The following is a 21122-nucleotide window of genomic DNA, read 5'->3' as shown; positions in this document are numbered from 1 at the left end:
CCCTTTTTACCTGCCTGTACCTCTTGCGCTTCATCTCTTCCACTGTCCCGAGGGCTCTCCCCCTCCTCCCAGAGAGAGAAAGAAGACAAGAAGAAACTTCTTCAAACATCTCCAGTATCAGCTGTTTGGTCTGGACCCGGTTCATCCTGTAGGATCTGGTTCCCATCCCATTCCCCAGCACTATTAAATTTTCTAGCTAGATGTAATCAGAGGGAATGCACCTCAGCAGAAGAATTTGGGGGATGTTACAAGATGGGAAACCCAACTCCAGATTTTATATATTCTTCTGTTTTTGCTTCATCCCACCAAACTTTGCACCCTTTTACCACCAGCACTTTCTTGCTAAAGAAAATATTCGATGCCTCGGTGCTATGGCAGAGATCAATCTTTGCAAGTGTCTATTGCTGGTCTTCTGCCATGGAGATGGCCCTCACAGTCGCTCCTCTACTCACCCAAAGACAGGAACAAATAAACCACAGAAAGTGACAGTTAACTTGAAGGATCCAGGACATCCCTATTTTCAGCTTTACATAACAGAAATCATCTGCATATGGGCAGATAATTAATGAAGTTTCCCAACACCCCCAGACAGTCTGTACTATTTCACAGAAGGATAAACTGCAATCAGGCAAGAAGAAAAGTTCAATAGCTGGCTCTGCTGCCCTGCTTATAAATCAAAGTATTTCCATGGATATTTAGGGGAGTGGGATTGGGATGGCACATGCCATAGCAGGATTCAATGTCACTTTGGGGGTAGGCAACAGCCGCCTGAAAAATCAAGGCTTGCTCTCACTAGCAAGTGCTGTAACTTTTGCCTCCATGACAAACATCTTTATGTTTAAACTGTTCAATATACTGGCAGAAATATGACTTCTTATAGTAGATATATTCAACCAGAGGCTTACAAATATGCATAATTACATTCATCTCATTAATTGTCCATTAACATCTGTTACTTGGACTATTCTGCCTTAGATTATATAATTCCTTGCGTATTTAACATTTGAAGTGTTAAATAGAAACAACCTCAGAATTACTTGGTATTTTTCCTGCCTTTTATCAGACCTCAATTCCTTCAGTCAGCTCTGTAAATTAAAATTAATCTGGTGAAGTCCTGAAAAATTTGGCATGGTGTCAAGAGAAGAAAGTTTTAACACATTATATGAAAACAAGTCAGATTATTCATCAATCTCCCACGCAAGCCTAGAGAGTGTCTCTTGCTGCTTGGATTTTCTTTTTTAATGGTTCTGTCTTCCACGGGAGGGAATGAAGTCTCTCCCTGCATCACAAGAGCCACTTGCAAATAGATAGACCTAAGAAGTTCAATACTTTTTATAATTCTGTGAAGAGCTAAGTGCATCAATAAAATACTTTATGCCTCCTGCAATCCTTTGATGACTGAATTAGCTAAATGAGATTGAAATGAGGAGCGATTTATAATGGGCTGTAATGAGAAATGAGTTCAACTGCCTTCCAAACAATTGACAGGGAATAGCTTAGTTTGAGCACTATAGTGATTTAGAAGAATGGAGAAGGGAAAGCACTCCCCTTTGATCTCAGCGAGCAAAGTTTCTTCACAAATAATCTGATCCCAACAAATATGGAGCAAAAGGTTCATCTAATGGTGCTTTTTTTACCCCCTTCACAAAACAAGAGCTAGTCCAAACTAAGTTACTGAGGTTTGTATTAGAAGTCTCATTTCCCATTGCTACACAGCCTGTGCGATAGGAAACTTCCCTAGATTTCCAGCGAATAATGACAAATTATTGTGAATTTGAGTTTATAATACAGGAATAAAAAGTACACATTAACTTTTATGGGAATTGCTGTAGATCAGAGCTACATTCTTCATGAACTCTATAAAGACTAATACTGCGTTCAGATGTCATGCTAACCTATGGCTTAACATCATGTGCTTATTCTGTACCCCGATCCAGACAGCTTTCTCATGGTGAATCATCTCATTTAAGTTAAACTGCTCCTGGCAATAAGGCCAACCAAATAGCCACTTGAGTGTAGAGGGGTTTTTGGAGGAGAATGGTCATGTAATGAGCCAGAAGTATGAGAGTATGGAGTGAGGGCCTAGCTGCGTGACAAGATTCATGTAGCTAGTGTCAACAAGCCGACCTTGGAGAGATGAGGAAAAACAGCAGCTGAGCAAACAAGAATTGAGGGAGTAGCTGGTGGGAGTCGAACACAGAGGAGAAGAAACAAGAACTGATGGAGCCAATTAAGAAAAGACCAGTGGCAGAGCAGTGACCAATCAACACATCAAAGAAGAGTATGTTTAGTAATGTTAACCAGTAGCAATGCACATGCTTACAGCCAGGGAAAGTACAAAATGTATAAAAGGGACAGCTTACGCTTAATAAAGCGTCTTCACTTTGATTCACATTGGATTGTGTGGAGGTGTGTTCCTTCTCCTCAGATGGTGACCCCGATGAGACGCTGATCGACGGCAAGTTCGGGGAATAGCCCAGAAGGAGGTACACCGGCTGGAGTACAGCTCAGCGGGACTGAAGACCGGGGCAAGCCGGAGGACGACTCGCAAGAAAAGAATAGTACGTTGCAACGGGACACTTAGTGAGGTGAGCAGCCGGGGAAAAAGGAGATGGGCCAAAATATTTGTAAAGAAGAAAGTGCGATAGTAAGGCTTCTCCTACATATCCTCTCTAAGAGAGAGGTAAAATACGATGAGCATTTGCTCCAGAGACTATTGATGTAAATAATTGGTGTAAATAATTGGTGTAAATAATTGTAAATAATGGTGTAAAAAGAATAATTTGCCAGCTACGGCACAGACTGCTTTCGAAGTTAGTACGTGGCAAAGCGCTGGAACTTCTCTGTTTGAGGCTGCCTCAAGGAGGGACAAGATCGCCACTGTGTCGTTTGATGACGTGGAGATTAGTTATAGACTCACTGGAGCAACTGAAGGAGGACAGAGAGGCAAAGGCGGTGGCTGAGGCGGCTGCAGCTCCTTTCACAGTGACTTCGCCCTCCGCGCCACCAGACTTCCCCCCCTCCCTGCCCTCCGCGCCGCCAGAGCTCCCCCCGCACCGCACCGCCAGAGCTCCCCCCCCGCCCCGCCCTCCATGTCGCCAGAGCCCCCCCCTTCACCCTCCGCGCCGCCAGAGCCCCCCCCCACCGCCCAGGGAACAGCAGCGGAACATTGATCCTTCTACTGTCCTGTTACCCGAATCTGAGACTGAGCCACCCTTAATAGACCTTTCTGAAGAGGTGGAAGCGGGACATAATTGCTCCAGAGCCCGAGGGTCGGGAAAGTCGGGTGGTGGCATGGAGGAGTTGTTCACGCTGCAGCCAGTCCAGGTTGCTGTGTCTGGCCTGGACCTGGCCAGGTTCTGGAGAAAATTAAGAGAGCACGCACTTGCGAACGGTGATTTCGGGGCCGCGGCTGCTGTGGGTGGCAGGGTATTGGCTTGCTCGGTATATCGAGGGGACGGAAGCGGCCCACCAGAATGGGAGCCATTCAGTTGGGGAGTGATTTGCCTTAGACAAACAAATACAAAACGGGGCTGCTAAAGAAGCGTTGTTGTTACAGTTAGCGAAGGACAACGCAAACAAGGACTGCAGGAAAGTTATTGCAGGGATGGCAAATCATAACCCTACCTTAACTGAACTAATGGATGCTTGTGGGAAAGTGGGAACCACCACATTTCAGATGGAGCATTTAGCAAAAACTTTTGCGGCAGCAGTTAAGGTAGTTCATCGTTGTTATACATGCGGGCAAGAAGGTCACTTTAAGAAAAACTGCCTTAAGAAGTCGAAGCTGAGCGGGAGAGATAACTCTGTTTTGATGTGTCATTGCTGTGGGAAGCTGGGGCATTTTGTGAAGCAGTGCAGGTCTAAGTATAATGCTTAAGGTCAGCTGATAACAACCAGCTGCAGAGTGCAGGGAAACTGGAGAAAGAACGCATGGAGGAACCGTGTGCTGACACAAATGAATCTTCCCAACCAGTTCCAGGCCTAAGCAGTCAACTCGCAGCCCGAACCGCAGGGACCGCCAGGCTGGATGTTACCACAGCAACCGCAATCACAACAGAGAATAGCAGAGAGCATAAGGTACCACTGAATGCCGTGGGACCCACTAGAAATGGGCTAAGTGCACTATTACTCGGACGTCCTAGTGTAACCTTGCAAGGTCTATTTGTTTTACCAGGAGTTATTGATGCAGACTATACGTTTTGGTTATTGATCTGAAAGATTGTTTTTTCACTATCCCTTTACATGAAATTGACAAATGCTAATTTGCTTTTTCAATACCTAGTAGGAACAACATGGTGCCCTGTCAACGATATCAGTGGACGGTATTGCCGCAGGGCATGAGGGGCAGTCCCACAATATGTCAATGGTATGCAACAGAAAAAGGTACATCGTGTGGATTTAGAGACACCAGTAAGTTTATATGTAGCCATTGCCAGCTGTCATCCCATGGGATTACTGGGCCAGTGGAAGGAGCGCTGGCAGGATCCGCTACACATTATAGAGTGGCTGTTTTTATCTGTTCAATACAAAAAACAAAACAAAACAAAACAAAACAAAAAGTGCGCTGGGTATGAATGCAATTATATACTACTGTAAGACAAGGACCCAAGGAGCTCTTTTTATCCTTTGTTGAGAGGCTACAAGAAGCAGTTGAAAAGCAAGTTTTTGATGTTGGTTTACGAGATACTCTAGTTACACAATTAGCTAGGGATAATGCTAATGCTGATTGTCAAAAGATCATTGAAGCTTTACCTGGAAAAACAGATTTGAATGCTATGATAAAGGCATGTGCAAAAGTGGGTACTGTGGAACATAAGGCTCAAGTTATGGCTGCGGCCGTACTTGCGGCTTACGTCATCACAATTGCAGTCTCTATTCCAATTGTTAGCAGGGGACACAAATTTAACAGCACCACGACACACTAAAGCGCAGAGGTACAGCAACTGATTACAGAAATAGAAAGCAGGCTACATTCCAAATTTGTACAACGTATTGATTTGAATCAGAAAATACAAATTATCACTTTGTTTGATAGGCAAATTCCGTATGCAATAATTGGTCAACGGAATTCAGAATAATCAGATTTGTTACATGTATTGGAATTGGTTGTTTCTACCTTTAAGAACAAAGAAAACTGTCCCCATGATTGCAGAGCTCTTGGCACAGATTATCATCAAAGGACGGATGCGATGCCGGGAGCTTGTGGCCAGAGATCCTGCATCACTAACCGTTCCTATTGCAGCTCAATATTTTGAGTGGTGTATGGCTAATAGCTTTGCTTTGCAAACAGCCATGGAGAATTTCTCGGGACAGGTTGTTTACCACTTGCCCTCCCATCCTGTTATAAAATTGAGTGCAGAACTTACAATTGCCACAGGAGTGTGGTGCGCAGACACTCCTGTGGATGGAGTTACCATTTTTATGGATGGATCTGGAAAAACAGGCAAGGTGGGCCTTGTCTGGTATTCTGATGGCAAGTGGGAATCTATGGTAGTACAACAAAAGGGTTCACCTCAGGTGGTAGAATTACGAGCTGTATTAGAAGTATTTCAGAATTTTCCCATTCCCTTTAATTTGGTTACTGATTCAGCATATGTAGCTGGCATTGTAAAGCAATTGGATAGATCTGTTATAGAGCATACATGTAATCAGTGTGTTTTTGAATTGCTGCGAGCTCTGTGGCAAGAAATTCAAATCCGAACTGCATTGTTTTATGTTTTATATGTAAGAAATCATACTAATTTGCCTGGGTTTATTGCAGAAGGCAATGCTCGAGTGGACTCTTTGGTTTCTGACCCCACAAATTCTACTGCAATGACTGTACAGGTGCCGGACACTAAACAGCAGGCACGTATGTCACATGAGTTTTTTCATCAAGGACATCGGGCACTGCGACGACAATTTCATTTGTCACACAGTGATGCTCGGAATATCGTGGCCATGTGTCCTGATTGTCAGCAACTGCCACAACCTACGCCGATACAAGGAACCAATCCTCGAGGACTGCAGGCCTTGGACATTTGGCAAACAGATGTAACTCACGTTGCTGAATTTGGCAGGTTAAAATATGTTCCTGTAACAATTGACACTTTTTCTTCTTTGATTATAGCTACAGCGCAAACAGGCGAATCCAGCAAACAAGTTCAACGACACAGGCGTTCTGCTATTGCGGCCCTGGGCATTCCACAGACGATTAAAACGGACAATGGCCCAGGCTATGTGGCACACGCCACACAGGACTTTTTCCAACTTCGGGGTATAACACATGTAACGGGCGTCCCACATTCACCAACGGGACAAGCTATTGTGGAGCGCATGAATCAAACTCTGAAACACCTTTTACAAAAACAAAAAGGGGGAGAGCCAGGGCTATCTCCTCCTGACAGGTTGTGTAAAGCGCTTTATGTACTAAACTTTTTACGCTTGCCACAGGACTACTCTGTACCTCCAGCGGTAAAACATGGTGCGGGGTTAAAGGGAGGTATGGAGGCTTTTCAGAAAGAACAGGAACAAGCCAAAGTGATGGTAAAAAATGGGGTGACTGGTGTGTGGGAAGGTCCAATGAAATTAATAACGTTGGGTCGAGGGTATGCATGTGTCATTACAGATACAGGAGCCAAATGGGTACCAGCTAAGTGGGTGAAGCCGTGGCTACAAAAACAACCCGAACTACATGAGCCAACTCAGGATCTGCCTCAGAACACTGACCTCTCGAGAGATCCAGTGCCCTGACTGCGGGAAGTGAAAAAAGGTTTGCGTGGGAGGTATAGAAAAGGGAGCAAAAGGCGCAGTCATGATGAAGCAAGGGGTTGTTTTTTCTGTGTTAAGCCTGCTTTGGATCCTGGACCTGACAAAAGGTCATCAACCGATACTCCTTCCACCGACACCGTGGAAGGGGAGTCACAACGTTTGGGTGACTCTGATGTGGAGCCTGAACCCGACACAGTCTTGTGCCTCCTTAGCTCAGCCTGAACAACCCTTTCATACATGTCTAGTGGGGGTCCCCTTAAAGGGATCTGAAAGCAAAAATTACGAAAGGGTCTATTCCTAATTTGTGGGGATAGGACTTGGCCAAAGTTGCCCAGTAAGAAACTGGGAGATCCGTGTACCATAGGTAAATTAAGTCTACTAATGCCTATGTGAAAAGTCATACTAACCATACTAACCTACATAAGGCCAGGTAAAAAAGAAGTGTCACTAACATAGGGATAGAATGTAACAATGTTGACCAAGGGTTAACACAATTGTGAAATTTAGCTTGCTAGGTTGCAAAAAGAGCTAACCAAACTTCTAGAATTTTAGGAACATTAGCCAATGATGTAGATAGTATCCAACATGCTACCTTACAAAATAGAGCTGCTATAGACTTTTTATTATTAGTGCACGGTCATGGATGTCAGGATTTTGATGGGATGTGTTGCATGGATCTGAATGATCACTCCAAGTCAATTCATAAGCAGATCAAAGAGCTCATGGATACCACGCAGAAAATACGGGAACAGCATGGGTTCCTGGATGGCTGGTCGGATTGATTAAAATGCTATTGATGGGATTGTTCGTGATTTGTATTATCATGCTTGTATTACCGTGTTTATTCTCCTGCTTGCAAAGGGCCCTGCAGCGGATGATAAACACGGCCTTTCTGGCTCAAGAAAAGAAAGGGGGAACTGTAGAGGGGTTTTTGGAGGAGAATGGTCATGTAATGAGCCAGAAGTATGAGAGTATGGAGTGAGGGCCTAGCTGCGTGACAAGATTCATGTAGCTAGTGTCAACAAGCCGACCTTGGAGAGATGAGGAAAAACAGTAGCTGAGCAAACAAGAATTGAGGGAGTAGCTGGTGGGAGTCGAACACAGAGGAGAAGAAACAAGAACTGATGGAGCCAATTAAGAAAAGACCAGTGACCAATCAACACATCAAAGAAGAGTATGTTTAGTAATATTAACCAGTAGCAATGCACATGCTTACAGCCAGGGAAAGTACAAAATGTATAAAAGGGACAGCTTATGCTTAATAAAGCATCTTCACTTTGATTCACATTGGATTGTGTGGAGGCGTGTTCCTTCTCCTCACTTGAGCATATTTGGGAAGGGAGATGATGGGCCAGACCCACAGAGGAGGCAGGCATGGCTGGGCTGGGCTGAGCCCTGGGAAAGGCAGACCTGACCAAACCAGGTACAGCACAGCACGGTTATTCGAAGGACAGTCCTTCACTTCACCTCCTGAAATGGCAGTCCTGCAGACACTTCTGCCGACGTGCAGGTCTCTGACCAAGGATGGATTAACTACCTGGAGAACTGGCAGCTTAACTTGCCCCTCTCTGTGGCCTTGCCCTGCTTGTAGAACCTGGCTCACTCTGCATGTGAAGTGGATGTAAAACGTTACCCTCCAGGTTTGGCAGGGTTTGGTGAGTGCAGATTGTGAGTGCAGGCGGGTCTGCGTAAAGGAAAATCAGAGTGGTGACTTATTTGGATCAGGGCAGCCTGCTGTGAATCTAATGTGGCAGCTCACAACCTGGGTAAGCAGTAGACTTCAGACCTGTACCATGAAAAAAACACTTTTTATTAGTAGTGGTTCACTTATATTTCACACAAAAAACTTGAGTGACTGTCCACTAATGGCAAATCATCTGCCCCTGTCTATGGCCCAGGGTTACTTTTTTTTCTCCCCTTACCTGCTGGCACCGCTGCGGTGTGGGATGAGCCAGGGATACTTTCGCAGCGGTACGCAGGACAGTAACTTGTACAAGCCTCAGCACTGTCTACAGGATCATTGCTTCTGTCTTCTCCCATGACAGCTGTCAGAAAGACCCATCTTGCACCAGTGAGAAGTGAGCATTGATCTGACACGAACTACTGACAGGATGCACAAATATTGATAGTGCACTTAGCAACAGTTCCCCAAATCTTGGCAAATTAGAGTTCATGCTCTCCAATTATTTTTCCCCATTATATTGCCTCATTCTGCTATGTATATTAATTGCCTGGTTTTGTTTGCTATTTATCAGCCGGCTTCCTTTTAAGCTAAAGCTCATTCCCCTTAACTGTGTGCTTCCACAGCTCCTGATCTGCCGAAAGGTTAAACGGATCTCATTATCCATTTCCTGCAGAGACCTAATTTCTAAAAAAGGCCTTGAGCAGAGCGATATGATTGGCAAGAGAGAGAATAAGATTACAAGAAGCTGTTTTCACACTTAGCCAAATACTGAAAAGCACAGAGACTGTTTGAAATGATGCTCCGTGTGGGTCTCAGCAGCTGGGCAGAACATTCAGCCTCTTCTGGTTTTCGGTTATTCTCACATCTGCCCCTTTCAGCACAGCATCCTCAAATGGCATCCCTCAATGTGTCAACACATTAAGCAACTCAGGATAAAAGATGGTACAAGTCAAACTTTGTCTCTATTGCTCCTGAATTGTTACACGTTGCTCAATGACATCTATTAAATGGCAAGGCAGTCCCTGCTGTAGTCCTAACAGGCAGCAGGGAGCAGGCCAGAAGAAGAGGCAATCTCACCCTCCCCTACCCAATCTCCTGGGCAGGCCTGGTTTGCTCCCTGTAGAGGAAAAACATAACTACTACCAGTGGGTGCCATGTCATTCACAGACAGAGGGTATCTGGCTCACCATGGCTGAGCAGCTTGGGGCAACAAGATGCCCACACACAGCTCTGGTCCCTTTCAGGAGCTCAGTCCTCTTGGTGGTCCCAGAGCCTGCACGACCCATTGGACTCCACAAAAAAGGAGAAGGCAGCTGTGGTTTTAAGATCCTGCTGGAAAAGAAGACTGTGATGGAAACAGCCCAAAGTCCCGCCTCCTCATTTTATTTATCCAAGGGTTTAACCGCACTCCACACCAAGGGCATCACCAATTCAGTTCAATTCTCACTTCTGCCTGAGGGGCTCAAACCTGCACCAGGGACAGTGGCTCATTCACCAGGTATAAGCCCTTCTGGTGAGGGGCCTAAGATCTAAGATGGCCTACTTTGCAGATAAGGGAACAAGAATCACTGTGCCAGTGTGGACAACAGCAAGCAGGAAGCTTTTGAGGAAGACTTGTGGAGTTTCTGGAGGGCTAGAACATCCCCCTTCCAGAAGGGAGTTCAAGCGACATACTCTAAGTTGGGAGCCACTGGCTAAGGTCCATGCAAGCTGGTATGGTCTAGTCAAAAGATGCACTCTGTCCTTCAGCTTTCTCTATTGATTAGCTCTACTAGGTCTATGTGTAGATGTGGTGCTTAGGGACATGGTTTAGCAGTGGACTTGGCAGTGCTAGTTAATGGTTGGACTTGATGATCTGAAAGGTCCTTTCCAACCAAAACAATTCTGTGATTCTGTGGTTAGTAACCTCAGGATGTCTGCCTGTCTTTGCAACACCAGTTCTCCTCTGATTGAACAAACTTTGATCAAGCTCTGGACAACAGACTCCTCTGTCTTTAGTTATTCCGGCTCAAGGTCTTACTGCCTGTGCTGTCCTGTGCAGAACACAAAAGACAGACAGAGCCAGTCAAGCACTGGGACAATTTGAGGAGTCTTCATCCCTAGCTGTTTCCAAGACCCCACAGGACAGAGCCCTCCACAACCCCAGCCAAATGCAGTCATCATCCTGCTTTGAGCTCCTCTCCTGCTGTAGTCCATGAATCATCAATGGTCTAGAAGACAGTGAAAGGGCCACTACAACATTGTCACTACACTGCCTCCATAGATGCGCTGAAGTAGGAGACAATACAAGGGAATAACAGAAGTAAAAAAGTATCCAAAGTGTTGCCTACTTTTTAAAATTAGATTTCAAATTGAAGTTGTCATAGCAGCAATACAAGATGGATTACAGATTCCACCTCCCCTTCCTAGGAGGTTTGATAAACTTTAAATAAAAAACAAGTTGAGAAGAGTGTGGCAGTTGTGTCTGCATCAGCAATTCAGACAGCTTAACAGCAGCAGATCTGGAGGGAGAGGCTGAGGATATAACATCCACTCTACACAGATTGCAGAAGGCCTTATTTCAGGCTAGCTGTGGCCTAGTTCTTTGGACCGAACACCCTTTATGAGCTGCTCCTCTAGACAGTTTCCTCCAAAAGGAACCCAGCCCACACGCTCAGAGGTCACTCCAAAGCACAGTTGAACAAGGACAAGCAAGAGAGAAGCAAAATAAGCAGGCTTCTATGGGGAGAAAGTTGTCCTCTTCCTAGATTGTAAGAATGTGTAGGTAAGCACAGAAAAGCATCAGGTCTGATAGCATTTTGCATAGTCCACTGTCGAGAGAAGTGTGCTAGTATTATATACAACAATATTCAGTATTGATCAGCTTGTATCCCACTGCATTTGGCTCACTTGCTTAGTGTTAAGAGTTTTAGCTATTTTGTCAAAAGCCCAAAAAAAAAAAAAAAAAAGAAAAAGAAAAAGAGACCTGACACTCAAATCACCCTTCAGATCTCAAAGAGGAAGGTCTCCATCAGGATCTTACAACTTCACCTGAAGTTTAAGGAACAGTTATTTGTTGTTTGAACTACATGCTGATTTGACTGGGGCGACAGAGTGCAGGAAACATGTTTAAAGTGGCTATTAACTAATACAAAACTAAAAAACCTGCTGCTTATTGAGCATTGCATTCTGTACCATCCACCCATGGAATCTTATCAGCAATATAACAAAATGTCCTTGGGGCAGCCTTGTTAGCAAAAGCTCTTAGAGCTTGTTAGCCCAAGAGCAGACAAATTGAGAGTGTAGGTGGACATTAAATCCAACCCAAAATAAGCAAGCAGCTCCAAGTCTCAGCAGATCTATAATTAAGGTCATATTTCAGTTCATTCTCTTCTAAGAATCACAGAATGGTGGGGGTTGGAAGAGACTTCTGGAGATCATCTAGTCCAACCCCCTGCCAAAGCAGGTTCACCTAAAGCACGTTGCACAAGGTCATGTCCAGGTGGGTTTTGAATATCTCCAGAGAAGGAGACTCCACAACTTCCCTGGGCAGCCTGTCCCAGTGCTCTGTCACCCTCAAAGTAAAGGAGTTTTTCCTCATATTGAGATGGAACTTCCCATTTTTCAGTTTGTGCCCATTGCCCCTTGTCCTGTCGCTGGGCACCACTGAGAAGAGTTTGGCCCCATCCTCTTGACACCTGCCCCTAAGGTATTTGTAAGTATTGATAAGATCCTCCCCGTCTTCTCTTCTTCAGGCTAAACAGAACCAGCTCCCTCAGCCTTTCCCCATAAGAGAGATGCTCCAGTGCTCTGATCATCTTTGTAGCCCTCCACTGGACTCTATCCAGTAGTTCCTTGTCTTTCTTGAACTGAGGGACCCAGAACTTGACACAGTACTCCAGGTGTAGCCTCACTAGGGCAGTGTAGAGGGGGAGGATAACCTCCCTCAACCTGCTGGCCTCACTCTTCCTAACGCACCCCAGGATACCATTGGCCTTCCTGGCCACAAGGGCACATTGTTGGCTCATGGTGAACTTGTTGTCCACCAGAACTCCCAGGTCCTTCTCTGTAGAGCTGTTTTCCAGTAGGTCAACCCCCAGCCTGTACTGGTGCACGGTGTTATTCCTCCCTAGGTGCAGGACCCTACACTTGTCTTTGTTGAATTTCATTAGGTTCCTCTCCACCCAGCTCTCCAGCCTGTCCAGGTCTTGCTGAATGGCAGCACAGCCTCCTGGTGTATCAGCCACTCCTCCCAATTTTGTACCATCATCAAACTTGCTGAGTGTACACTCAGTCCCTTCATCCGGGTCACTGATGAATAAGTTGAACAAGACTGGACCCAGTGTTGACCCCTGGGGAACATCACTAGCTACTGGCCTCCAAGTAGACTCAGCACCGCTGATCACAACCCTCTGAGCTCTGCCATTCAGCCAGTTCTCAGTCCACCTCCCTATCCACTCATCTAACCCACACCTCCTGAGCTTTCCTATGAGGATGTTATGAGAGACAGTGTCAAAAGCCTTGCTGAAGTCAAGGTAGATAACATCCACTGTTCTCCCCTCATCTACCCAGCCAGTCATGCCATCATAGAAGGCCACCATATTGCTCAAGCATGATTTCCCCTTGATGAATCCATGTTGACTACTCCTGATAACCTTCTTTTCTTCCACATACTTAGAGATGACATCCAGAATGAGCTGTTTCATCACCTTTCCAGGGATGGAGGTGAGGCTGACTGGCCTGTAGTTTTCCGAGTCCTCTTTCTTGCCCTTTTTGAAGGCTGGGGTGACACTGGATTTCCTCCAGTCCTCAGGCACCTCTCCTGTTCTCCATGACCTTTCAAAGGTGATGGAGAATGGCTTGACAGTAACATCTGCCAGCTCCCTCAGTACTTGTGAGTGCATCTCATCGCAGCCCATAGATTTGGGGGTATCCAGTTTGTTTAAATGATCTCTAACTTGATCCTCCTCAACCAAGGGAAAATTTTCCTTTCTCCAGACTTTCTCTCTTACCTCCAGGGCTCAAGGCTCCAATTATTATTGCTGTACCTAGAAGAAGATGGAAGGCTTTAATATAGAAAGACATCAGCTCTTCAAATACTGTTTTCCCTCCCATTTGGCAATGGCACTGCTGCAGTAATGCACCAGACTTCTGATTTTGTGGAAGAAGTCAGCACCACCATCTTGAATTTTCTTTCCTGATCAGCGGGTAAGTGGGTTGCAGGAAGCTCAGCCCCTGCAAAAGGCAAAATACTGCTGCTAAATGAACTGGTGCATGCGAAAGGGAGTTCCGGACTCAGCAGGTCCCAGGAGACACTTATGTTCAAGATCAGCTATTTAGACTCGATTTACACAAGTTAAGCTTGCCAAAACCAGTGTACTTTAGGCCTTTCCATATTTCAGATTTTTTTTTAAAAATCAGCAATTTACTAACAAAATAATAACAAGAGACCTGTTTCTACTGATGTCTATATTTTAAAACTTTGAGTAAGATTTACTCAGGCTTCATAATATAAAATGTCTTTCAGGATCCTAAGGGAAGCTGCAATAAGGTTTGTTTCTTTTTTAAAAAAAAAAAAGAAACTTCTTTAGTTTCTAGAAGTTCCTAGATAAATGGCTGTCTTGAAATACTACCATTCTGGGGCTCAGTGAGATCTTGATGAGCGTCTCCAGTGCTCTAGGTGGGAACACTGGCTGCAAGTGTACTGTATCAATCTTAATGCCGACACAGGAGTTAGTCATCCTCTGAGTCACTCTCCCCCCTGGCTGGGACACATGCCCTGACTGAGGACATGAGCTGGTCCTGGATCTGCTTCCTGGGGTTCTCCTCGAGGTCTGTCTTGATGGCACCCAACTCTGAAATCTTCCACTCCAATTCTGTGCAGAGGAAAATGAGAGCCATGAATGTGGGGGAGCAAACAGGGCTTTCTCCAGCTCTGACTCCTCCTGACACATACTAGCTTGTTTATTTCAGTACAACAGCACCTTGCACTTCCTAGTTTACCTTCAGAGGTAAAAACAGGACCTCAGACCACCACAATTCCCCACTGCCCTTCCCACCTTTGATTCCCCAGCTGACTTCTCTTATCACTGTGTCATCACCACCACCTAAACCAGGGCCCCGCTCTCTTCCTCCCCTTCCTCTTCCATCCCCAGGTCCCAGCCCCTGCCTGGTCTCCCACACTCACTCCAGCCGAGCCCTCCCTTCACAGGCACTAGTGCTGGCACAGGTTTCAGCCCAGGGCACAGAGCTCAGGGTACTGCTCTGCAGTCCACCAGTGGCATCCCCAGCGCCTCCCTGCTCCCTTTACAACCAGGAGTGCAAGAGAGGTGACCGATATAAAGCAGCAGCTTTAGAGGCAATGCTCCCAGTGAAAGTGAATCCCACCTCCTTCTAACCATGTCAGGGCAGAAGACAGGTTTGCACACCTGATCTATTGCCGGTAAAGGAATACTGCTCATATATTACAGCTGTTTCCATCATATACCAAGTTCAACACACTCAGAAGAGGCAGTGAATAGATTTGCTGAGGGGTAAAAAAATTGCAGCAATTCCATTTACACATCTGAATCATAGGTATTTCTCAGGGATGTACTTTATAAATGCAATTTGCCCCTTTCCCACTATGCCATGCACTGATTATTAGTTCCTTAGCAAGACAGTAAGAGAGACTCCACCATCAGTAGTAGGCCTATTACTATACAGGCCCAAACTGGATTGCTTCCCAGAAGTGCTAGAAAGTCAATACAACACATTCAGTTGAAACCTTTCTCCTAGTCCTGCTGGCAACCCTACCATTAAATCTGATTTCCTTCAGCCATTACAGAGTCACGAATAAAACCTCACACTTCCCTTAATCTCCAGTGGAAGTGACCTAGGCTTAGGGGAGAAAGAAGGAAGAAATAAAAGAAAATGCAGAATTTCAGTGCCCAGCTTTCTGTGATGACTGAATTAGGCTGGCTCGGTCACCTTTGGACCCCCCCAAAATCAGTTATTTATGTCCTAAAAATGGGAGAAAGCTAACTGTAGATTCTGCTACCACCCCTCACTTCAGTGCATAATTAGGCAACCGCTCTAGTTAGAGTTAGCTGTTCTCAAATCAGAGATCTCATTGGTTCACCATTCTGAGAGTTCAAGGCAAGGGAGCGTTTTCTACACCACATGCTCAAGATATCATGTAAACTTCACGGTTTTAATAAAAAACCTCTTTGCATCCTGTCCCAGTATAGGCAGCAACATAATTCAGCAGGGACCTTGAAATGCTGCTTAACTGTGGTTCACTTCAGATAAAGATGTCCTTAAAGTCTGACCTTGAAAAAGCTTGAAGGCATCTGGACCAATATGCCTACTCAGAATGCTGAGTATCCTTTTAACTGAAGTGAAATCCACCAGGTTACATCCAAGTTGCATTTGCTTTCCAAGAAGAGCCTTTTTCACTGCTGACCTCTGTCTTCAAGCACTGCTGTAGGATACCATCCCTGACCTGGTCTAGGGAAAATAGCAACCTCCAGGAAAGGTAACAGCCTCTGCGTGTGGAGCCTTGTGCCCCCTGAAGCACTGAGGCAGGAGCTTAACGTGCTTCCATCTCCGGGAGATGGCAAGAGGAAAAGGAAGTAGCCCAATTTCAGGCTAGCAGCCCTATTTTGACAAATGGACAGGCTCTCTTTAAAGGTTCACGAGGATTGAAGTCTGAGTGTCAGGAAGGTACAACAGACAAATATATGCCATCAGCTTGAAAATGAAACAAGAAGCCCTACAGTGCAATAGGCGAGCACCAGTTATCAAGTGCGCAGTTTTTATCAAGTAACCAGGGGCACAGTCAGTCATTCAGGTCCAAGAGCCCCAAAGAACGTGCGTGGGGGCTGCTTAGCCTTTAGTATATTCAGGAAAATTTGTTTCACCTGACACAGGGTGTGAATACTTGCACACACTTAAGATATAAGATAAGTATCTATATGTTGGCCTACTCAGCCACTCACTGCTTTTACAAGTTAGCCTTAATCGCATGTTATTGAGCCATAAAGGTGACAAAAAAAAAAATTTAATATGATTTTTAGTACCTCCCTTCTCCTCCTAAGCCTCACTTCTCTTATTCCCAGCAAAGCAGTTTTGCTTTTCCTTTGGAAGACCCGAGATGCAGACACTCACCATCCCTTGTCAGGTTCATGCCATTGAACACCAAAGGCCCAATGAACTGAGCTTTGATGTCTCCCTCCAGGTACACAAATATCGTAGGCAGGTTCTTATCAGGGTAGTTGGGAATGCAGGTGGTAGAGATAGCTTTGAGGAACTTCACGTCTCTGAACTTTCTTGCAAGCTCGCTCATATGTTGATTTATTAAGGCACAGAGTGGAATTCTGTGAAGAACAGCAACAGACACACACAAGCAGAAAATAAAAGACAAATTAGACAGTAATCTGTTCCAGAAGAAAGATCAGAAGTATCAGCTCAATGAGTAGCATTTATGCAAAGAGAAGTGTACCATAAGCAACTTCTGATTACTTTTGTTGTCCAGTATTCTAGCGTTCAAAGGAAATCAGTATCACTGGAGGTTTTGGTGGGTGGGTTTTTTTTTGTTTTAGGATATTAGCAATACAACCTTCCCCTTTATCATTAGTTTATGAAGATATGATATTTAGATATTGCATGAGCAAGGGCAAAACAGAAAGAAAAGCAGCTCCTGGAAGAAAGTATGCAAATGACAGTGAACACCCGTGGGGCAATTAGAAACAATGAACAAAATCAAGTATTTCTAACCCTTTCCGGAGGATTCTAGCAATTTATCAGACTTTTTTGACAAGTTTTTCCATCATACTGACAGGACTGGAAACCTTGTTTACTCCATTTTTATGCATCTAGAAACCAGCCTACAGACATGCAGTGATCCTTCTAACGCACAGCCCCTCTCACTCTATCCAGAATAATTCCCAAAGCTCACTATTTCAGTGGCAGCAGCTACCTCTATGGTAGCTGTATGGTACAAGTCACACTGTGCTGTATAGATGTATTAAAAAAACAAACTACTTCATGGTGGCATCATTTTAGAGCCAAGTTCAGCAGTCTTGAGTCAACAGTATGGAAATTACTAATTCAGTATTTTATTTCTTAAAACTCCAGAGTCAGTTCCTTAATTTCCACAATAACTACACATTTGTCTAGAGTATTTTCAGCTATTGAGAGTGAAAGGTTTAAAGGTTAAAAAAATTCTTACCCTTGTTTGTAGAGGTGCAGGACTACCCATATACCTTTTCCAGCTTTTGTAACCTCTTGAACATAATCTTTTCCCGAAATCTCCACAACTTCCCCAAATTTATTCTTCATTAGAGCTGCTTTCATTTCTGCTAACCTCTGCTGTCTGAACGGCAAGGAATGGGAAAGAGATCTTGAGAACAGATGCATTTCTCACAGAAAAACACTTAAGAGTAGCTGGTTGAAACCTAGACTTCAGACACACATGACAAACGTTTTCAAACTCCAGAGCAACAAAGCAAGTTGACATAGTCTACAGATGCTCTTGTATCTGTATCACAAGTTAAAACCATCAACGTGTAAGAAGTACAGCTACGTTTCATGAATTCTTTTTTGGTCATTTCTGCCTTCAGCAGACATGTCTTCTGCAGATACTATGCTACCAAAATGAATGGCGAAAATCAGGAAAGATGGTAAAGATAAAGAAATAATGGAAAATTAGCACTGTAATCATGTAAATCTGCAGCACCTTAATCTTATTCATGCAAAACCTGAGAAATCTTGGAGGTGATTTTCAAAGCGCTCTGAATCCCCAGCTATGCACTCCGCAGGTGTACATTATCTCTGGAAAACTAGGTTGTAGATAAACGACACTGAATTAAAACCCAATTATCTTATTAAAGACACTTAGAAGCTCTACAAGAGACCAGAAATGCAACCAACGTTTTCTATCATCAGGCCTAACAACATCCTTCCTCTCTTCAACAATATCTAATAGCATATAAAAGAAAAAAAAAATCCCATTTTCATAAAAGCCAAGTTCTGCATGCTGCTCTGACCTGTACATTTCAATAGCTTTCTCATCTTCCTCATTAAATTCATCTTCATTCTCTTCTAGCTCTTCTAGAGTCATGTCCTCATAAGTTTTCACTAGAATGGAAGAGCATCATATCAGCAAAAACTTCATTCCAGGATTAAAATTAATCAGCTTTTATCAGTCCAACAGAATTTATTTAAGGACAGATTAACTATGGAAAACATGGCTTTTTTAAGTATTATTGTTACTGGATTTTTAGAAAATATTGTCCACTTTAGACACATAGATGGAAAGACAGTGATGTAAAGGACTCGGAGATGAAGGCTGCCTAGACTAGCACCCAAGCACCTGCACTAGCTTTCAAGTTTGGTGGCTGCAGCAAAGACGTACCCGACACACACACAACACGGCAGGGATGCCTGAACAACGGAGGAAGCATGTAACAGGTAATGGTCATGAGATACTTTTACTTGTGCATTCCCTTTGCACTGTTCTTGTTTCAGTTTTCAAACATTTACTTCCATAAAAATATGGATCTGACACCAACACAAAGCCTTCCTGTGCTGGAAGAATCCATGTGCTCAGGAACATATTTGTTTGATACTGTTAACAGAGGATCACCCTATATGAGAACAACCTTCACTATCCCTTACAGTTTTAGAAAAGGACATGTTGCTTTACAGGCATCTAAACATTACCACTGGCCATTTCTTTGTACAAGCTTCCCCCAGGAGCCATTCCAAGACTTGTCCTGCTGCTGCCCCAGTTGGCCTGGTCACTCACCGAGAGACTTCTGAAGGATGGCAAGCTGCTCCTCTTCCTTTATGCGCTCCTGTTCCTCCAGGTTTTCCTTTGGAGGAAGGATACCTTTCCTGCGCAGGACATCATTCCACTCCGTGTCTTTATTTGGGTCCTAGAACAGGACAAGAAATGGATGGCGTGCATGTAAGAACTTTACCACTTCTAGAACTTAACATAGGCAAGTTTTTCAAGAGACACAGCACATTGCTAAAACGGTGTCTGGATGGTGCCAGAAAGTGCATCCTCCTGATGCTGAGGCTTCTTTGCAGCCCCAGACCAGTACCCTGAAGAGTGACTTTATTTTATTCCATCTCACTCACAGTGCGTACAGGAGGTCTTAGCAGGGTACAAAAGTTTGAAGCATTGTAACCATCATTGCAGCCCGCACAAGATGAAAGGAAATGGGAGGAAATCAGCTGGGTGACAGGGAAACGCAGTGGCCGCAGTGCTCACGTACAGAGCCTCAGCAGAACAACAGGCCACCAAATCAGTGGTCGTTGCATTGGGAAGCACTGGTGAGAAGACACACAGGCATCAGCCTTGCAGACCTAACTCTGGATATGCAGTCTACCATATAGGGACTACCAAGTCTCCTTGATAGATTCAAGTCACTGTGACTACACAAGTGCTTAGAGAGAAGCAAGCACAGTCTCTGCTAGACAAGCCCACTGCTAGGGAATCAGTTCTAACTCTATACCTAGGCTGTTCTTTAACTTAAGGAGACTTTATTGTGAAACAGTCACAATAATCCTGCAAAACAAGGCCAATAGGCACCCATGTATTGTTGAGAAGCTCAGCAGAAGTTTTTCCAAGTTAGATAGCAATTTTATTTTTTTTTAAATACATGAAAATCCAGTGATAAGCATTCACGGGCTGATTTTGGTTCCTTACTGTCTTGACCTAAGTTCACTTTGAAGACTGAATACAACAGCTACTGCTGTGCTATGGTTTGTACCAATATAGTTTACACTAGGTCTGTTCAAGACCGTATCTCCTCTCTAGACCAAAACACAGTACTTCTGGATTACTGGGGGGGGAGGAAAAAGAAAATAAGGAAAGAAAACCAAGTAGTGCAGCAAATAGCACACCAAATTACTTTTTTTTTTTAAATTTTGTCTCTGACTGTGACCATTTTCCCCTCGACACAGCATTTCACAGCATCTACTGCCGTTTATCAACATACTGAGGGAGTGCCTAAAACACCCGCCCGCCAGCCCGTCTTCTTACTACAGTAGCGAAATAAATATCGTATTTTAAAAAAAAACAAGCAGCCACCCCAAAACTAAGCCACGGAGCTTCATAACAAGACCAACAGACACCTCCACCCCCCAGAAAGGGGGATGAAACCAGGCTTCCCCCCGCCCCGGGGCGCTCCGCCGCTGAGGGCGGCCCACGGCTGCCGGCGGGGCCCACGGCCGCCCGCCCCGGCGGGTGTGACTAAGCACGGTGCCCGGCCCCGGCTCTTCGCCTGGGCGAGCTCGCCCCGCACCACCGGCCACACACGGGCCGGGTGCGCTGGGACCCCCGGCTGCTCACCTGCATCCTGCTGGCGGGGCCGGGGCCCGGTCAGCTGCGCTGGCGCGGCGCGGCTCGGCAAGGCCGGGGCTCGCCGTGCGCGGCGCGGCGCGGCCGGAGGAGGCGGTACTCTCCGGCGGGGCGGGCGCAGCACCGCCGCTTCTTCCCTTACCGCCTAATAAGGCCGGTCCCGGCGGCGCAGCGTGGGGCTGTGGGAGGTGCTGCCGCGGCGGAGCTGCGGGCGGGTCTCGGGGGGAAGCGTCCTGTGTGAAAGCAGCGGGGCCGGGCCGGGGCGGTGCGGCGGGATGAGTTCACGGGTGTCAGCTCTTGCAGTGGGCTTTTTTCTTCCCTCCTCCTTCTCCCGTACCGTCAGCATTTCCCATA

General features: G+C 45.2%; 1 protein-coding gene across 1 annotated transcript; it reads right to left on the bottom strand.

Moving 5' to 3' along the window:
• Positions 1 to 13870: 13870 nt before the first annotated feature.
• On the bottom strand, positions 13871 to 20850 carry PDCL3 (phosducin like 3). The gene is made up of 6 exons (XM_068425587.1): positions 20760 to 20850; positions 19206 to 19335; positions 18445 to 18535; positions 17628 to 17771; positions 16565 to 16773; positions 13871 to 14292 (listed from the first exon to the last, which is right to left on the bottom strand). Exons 1-6 carry the CDS (start codon positions 20763 to 20765, stop codon positions 14150 to 14152), a joined length of 723 nt encoding a protein of 240 aa, XP_068281688.1. The 5' UTR covers positions 20766 to 20850; the 3' UTR covers positions 13871 to 14149.
• Positions 20851 to 21122: the final 272 nt, after the last annotated feature.

This window comes from Nyctibius grandis, chromosome 2 (genome assembly GCF_013368605.1).
Source record: "Nyctibius grandis isolate bNycGra1 chromosome 2, bNycGra1.pri, whole genome shotgun sequence".
In the NCBI taxonomy this organism is placed as follows: Eukaryota; Metazoa; Chordata; class Aves; order Nyctibiiformes; family Nyctibiidae; genus Nyctibius; species Nyctibius grandis.
The sequence above is the reverse complement of the archived record's forward strand: the minus strand, read 5'-3'. Positions and strand labels throughout refer to the sequence as shown.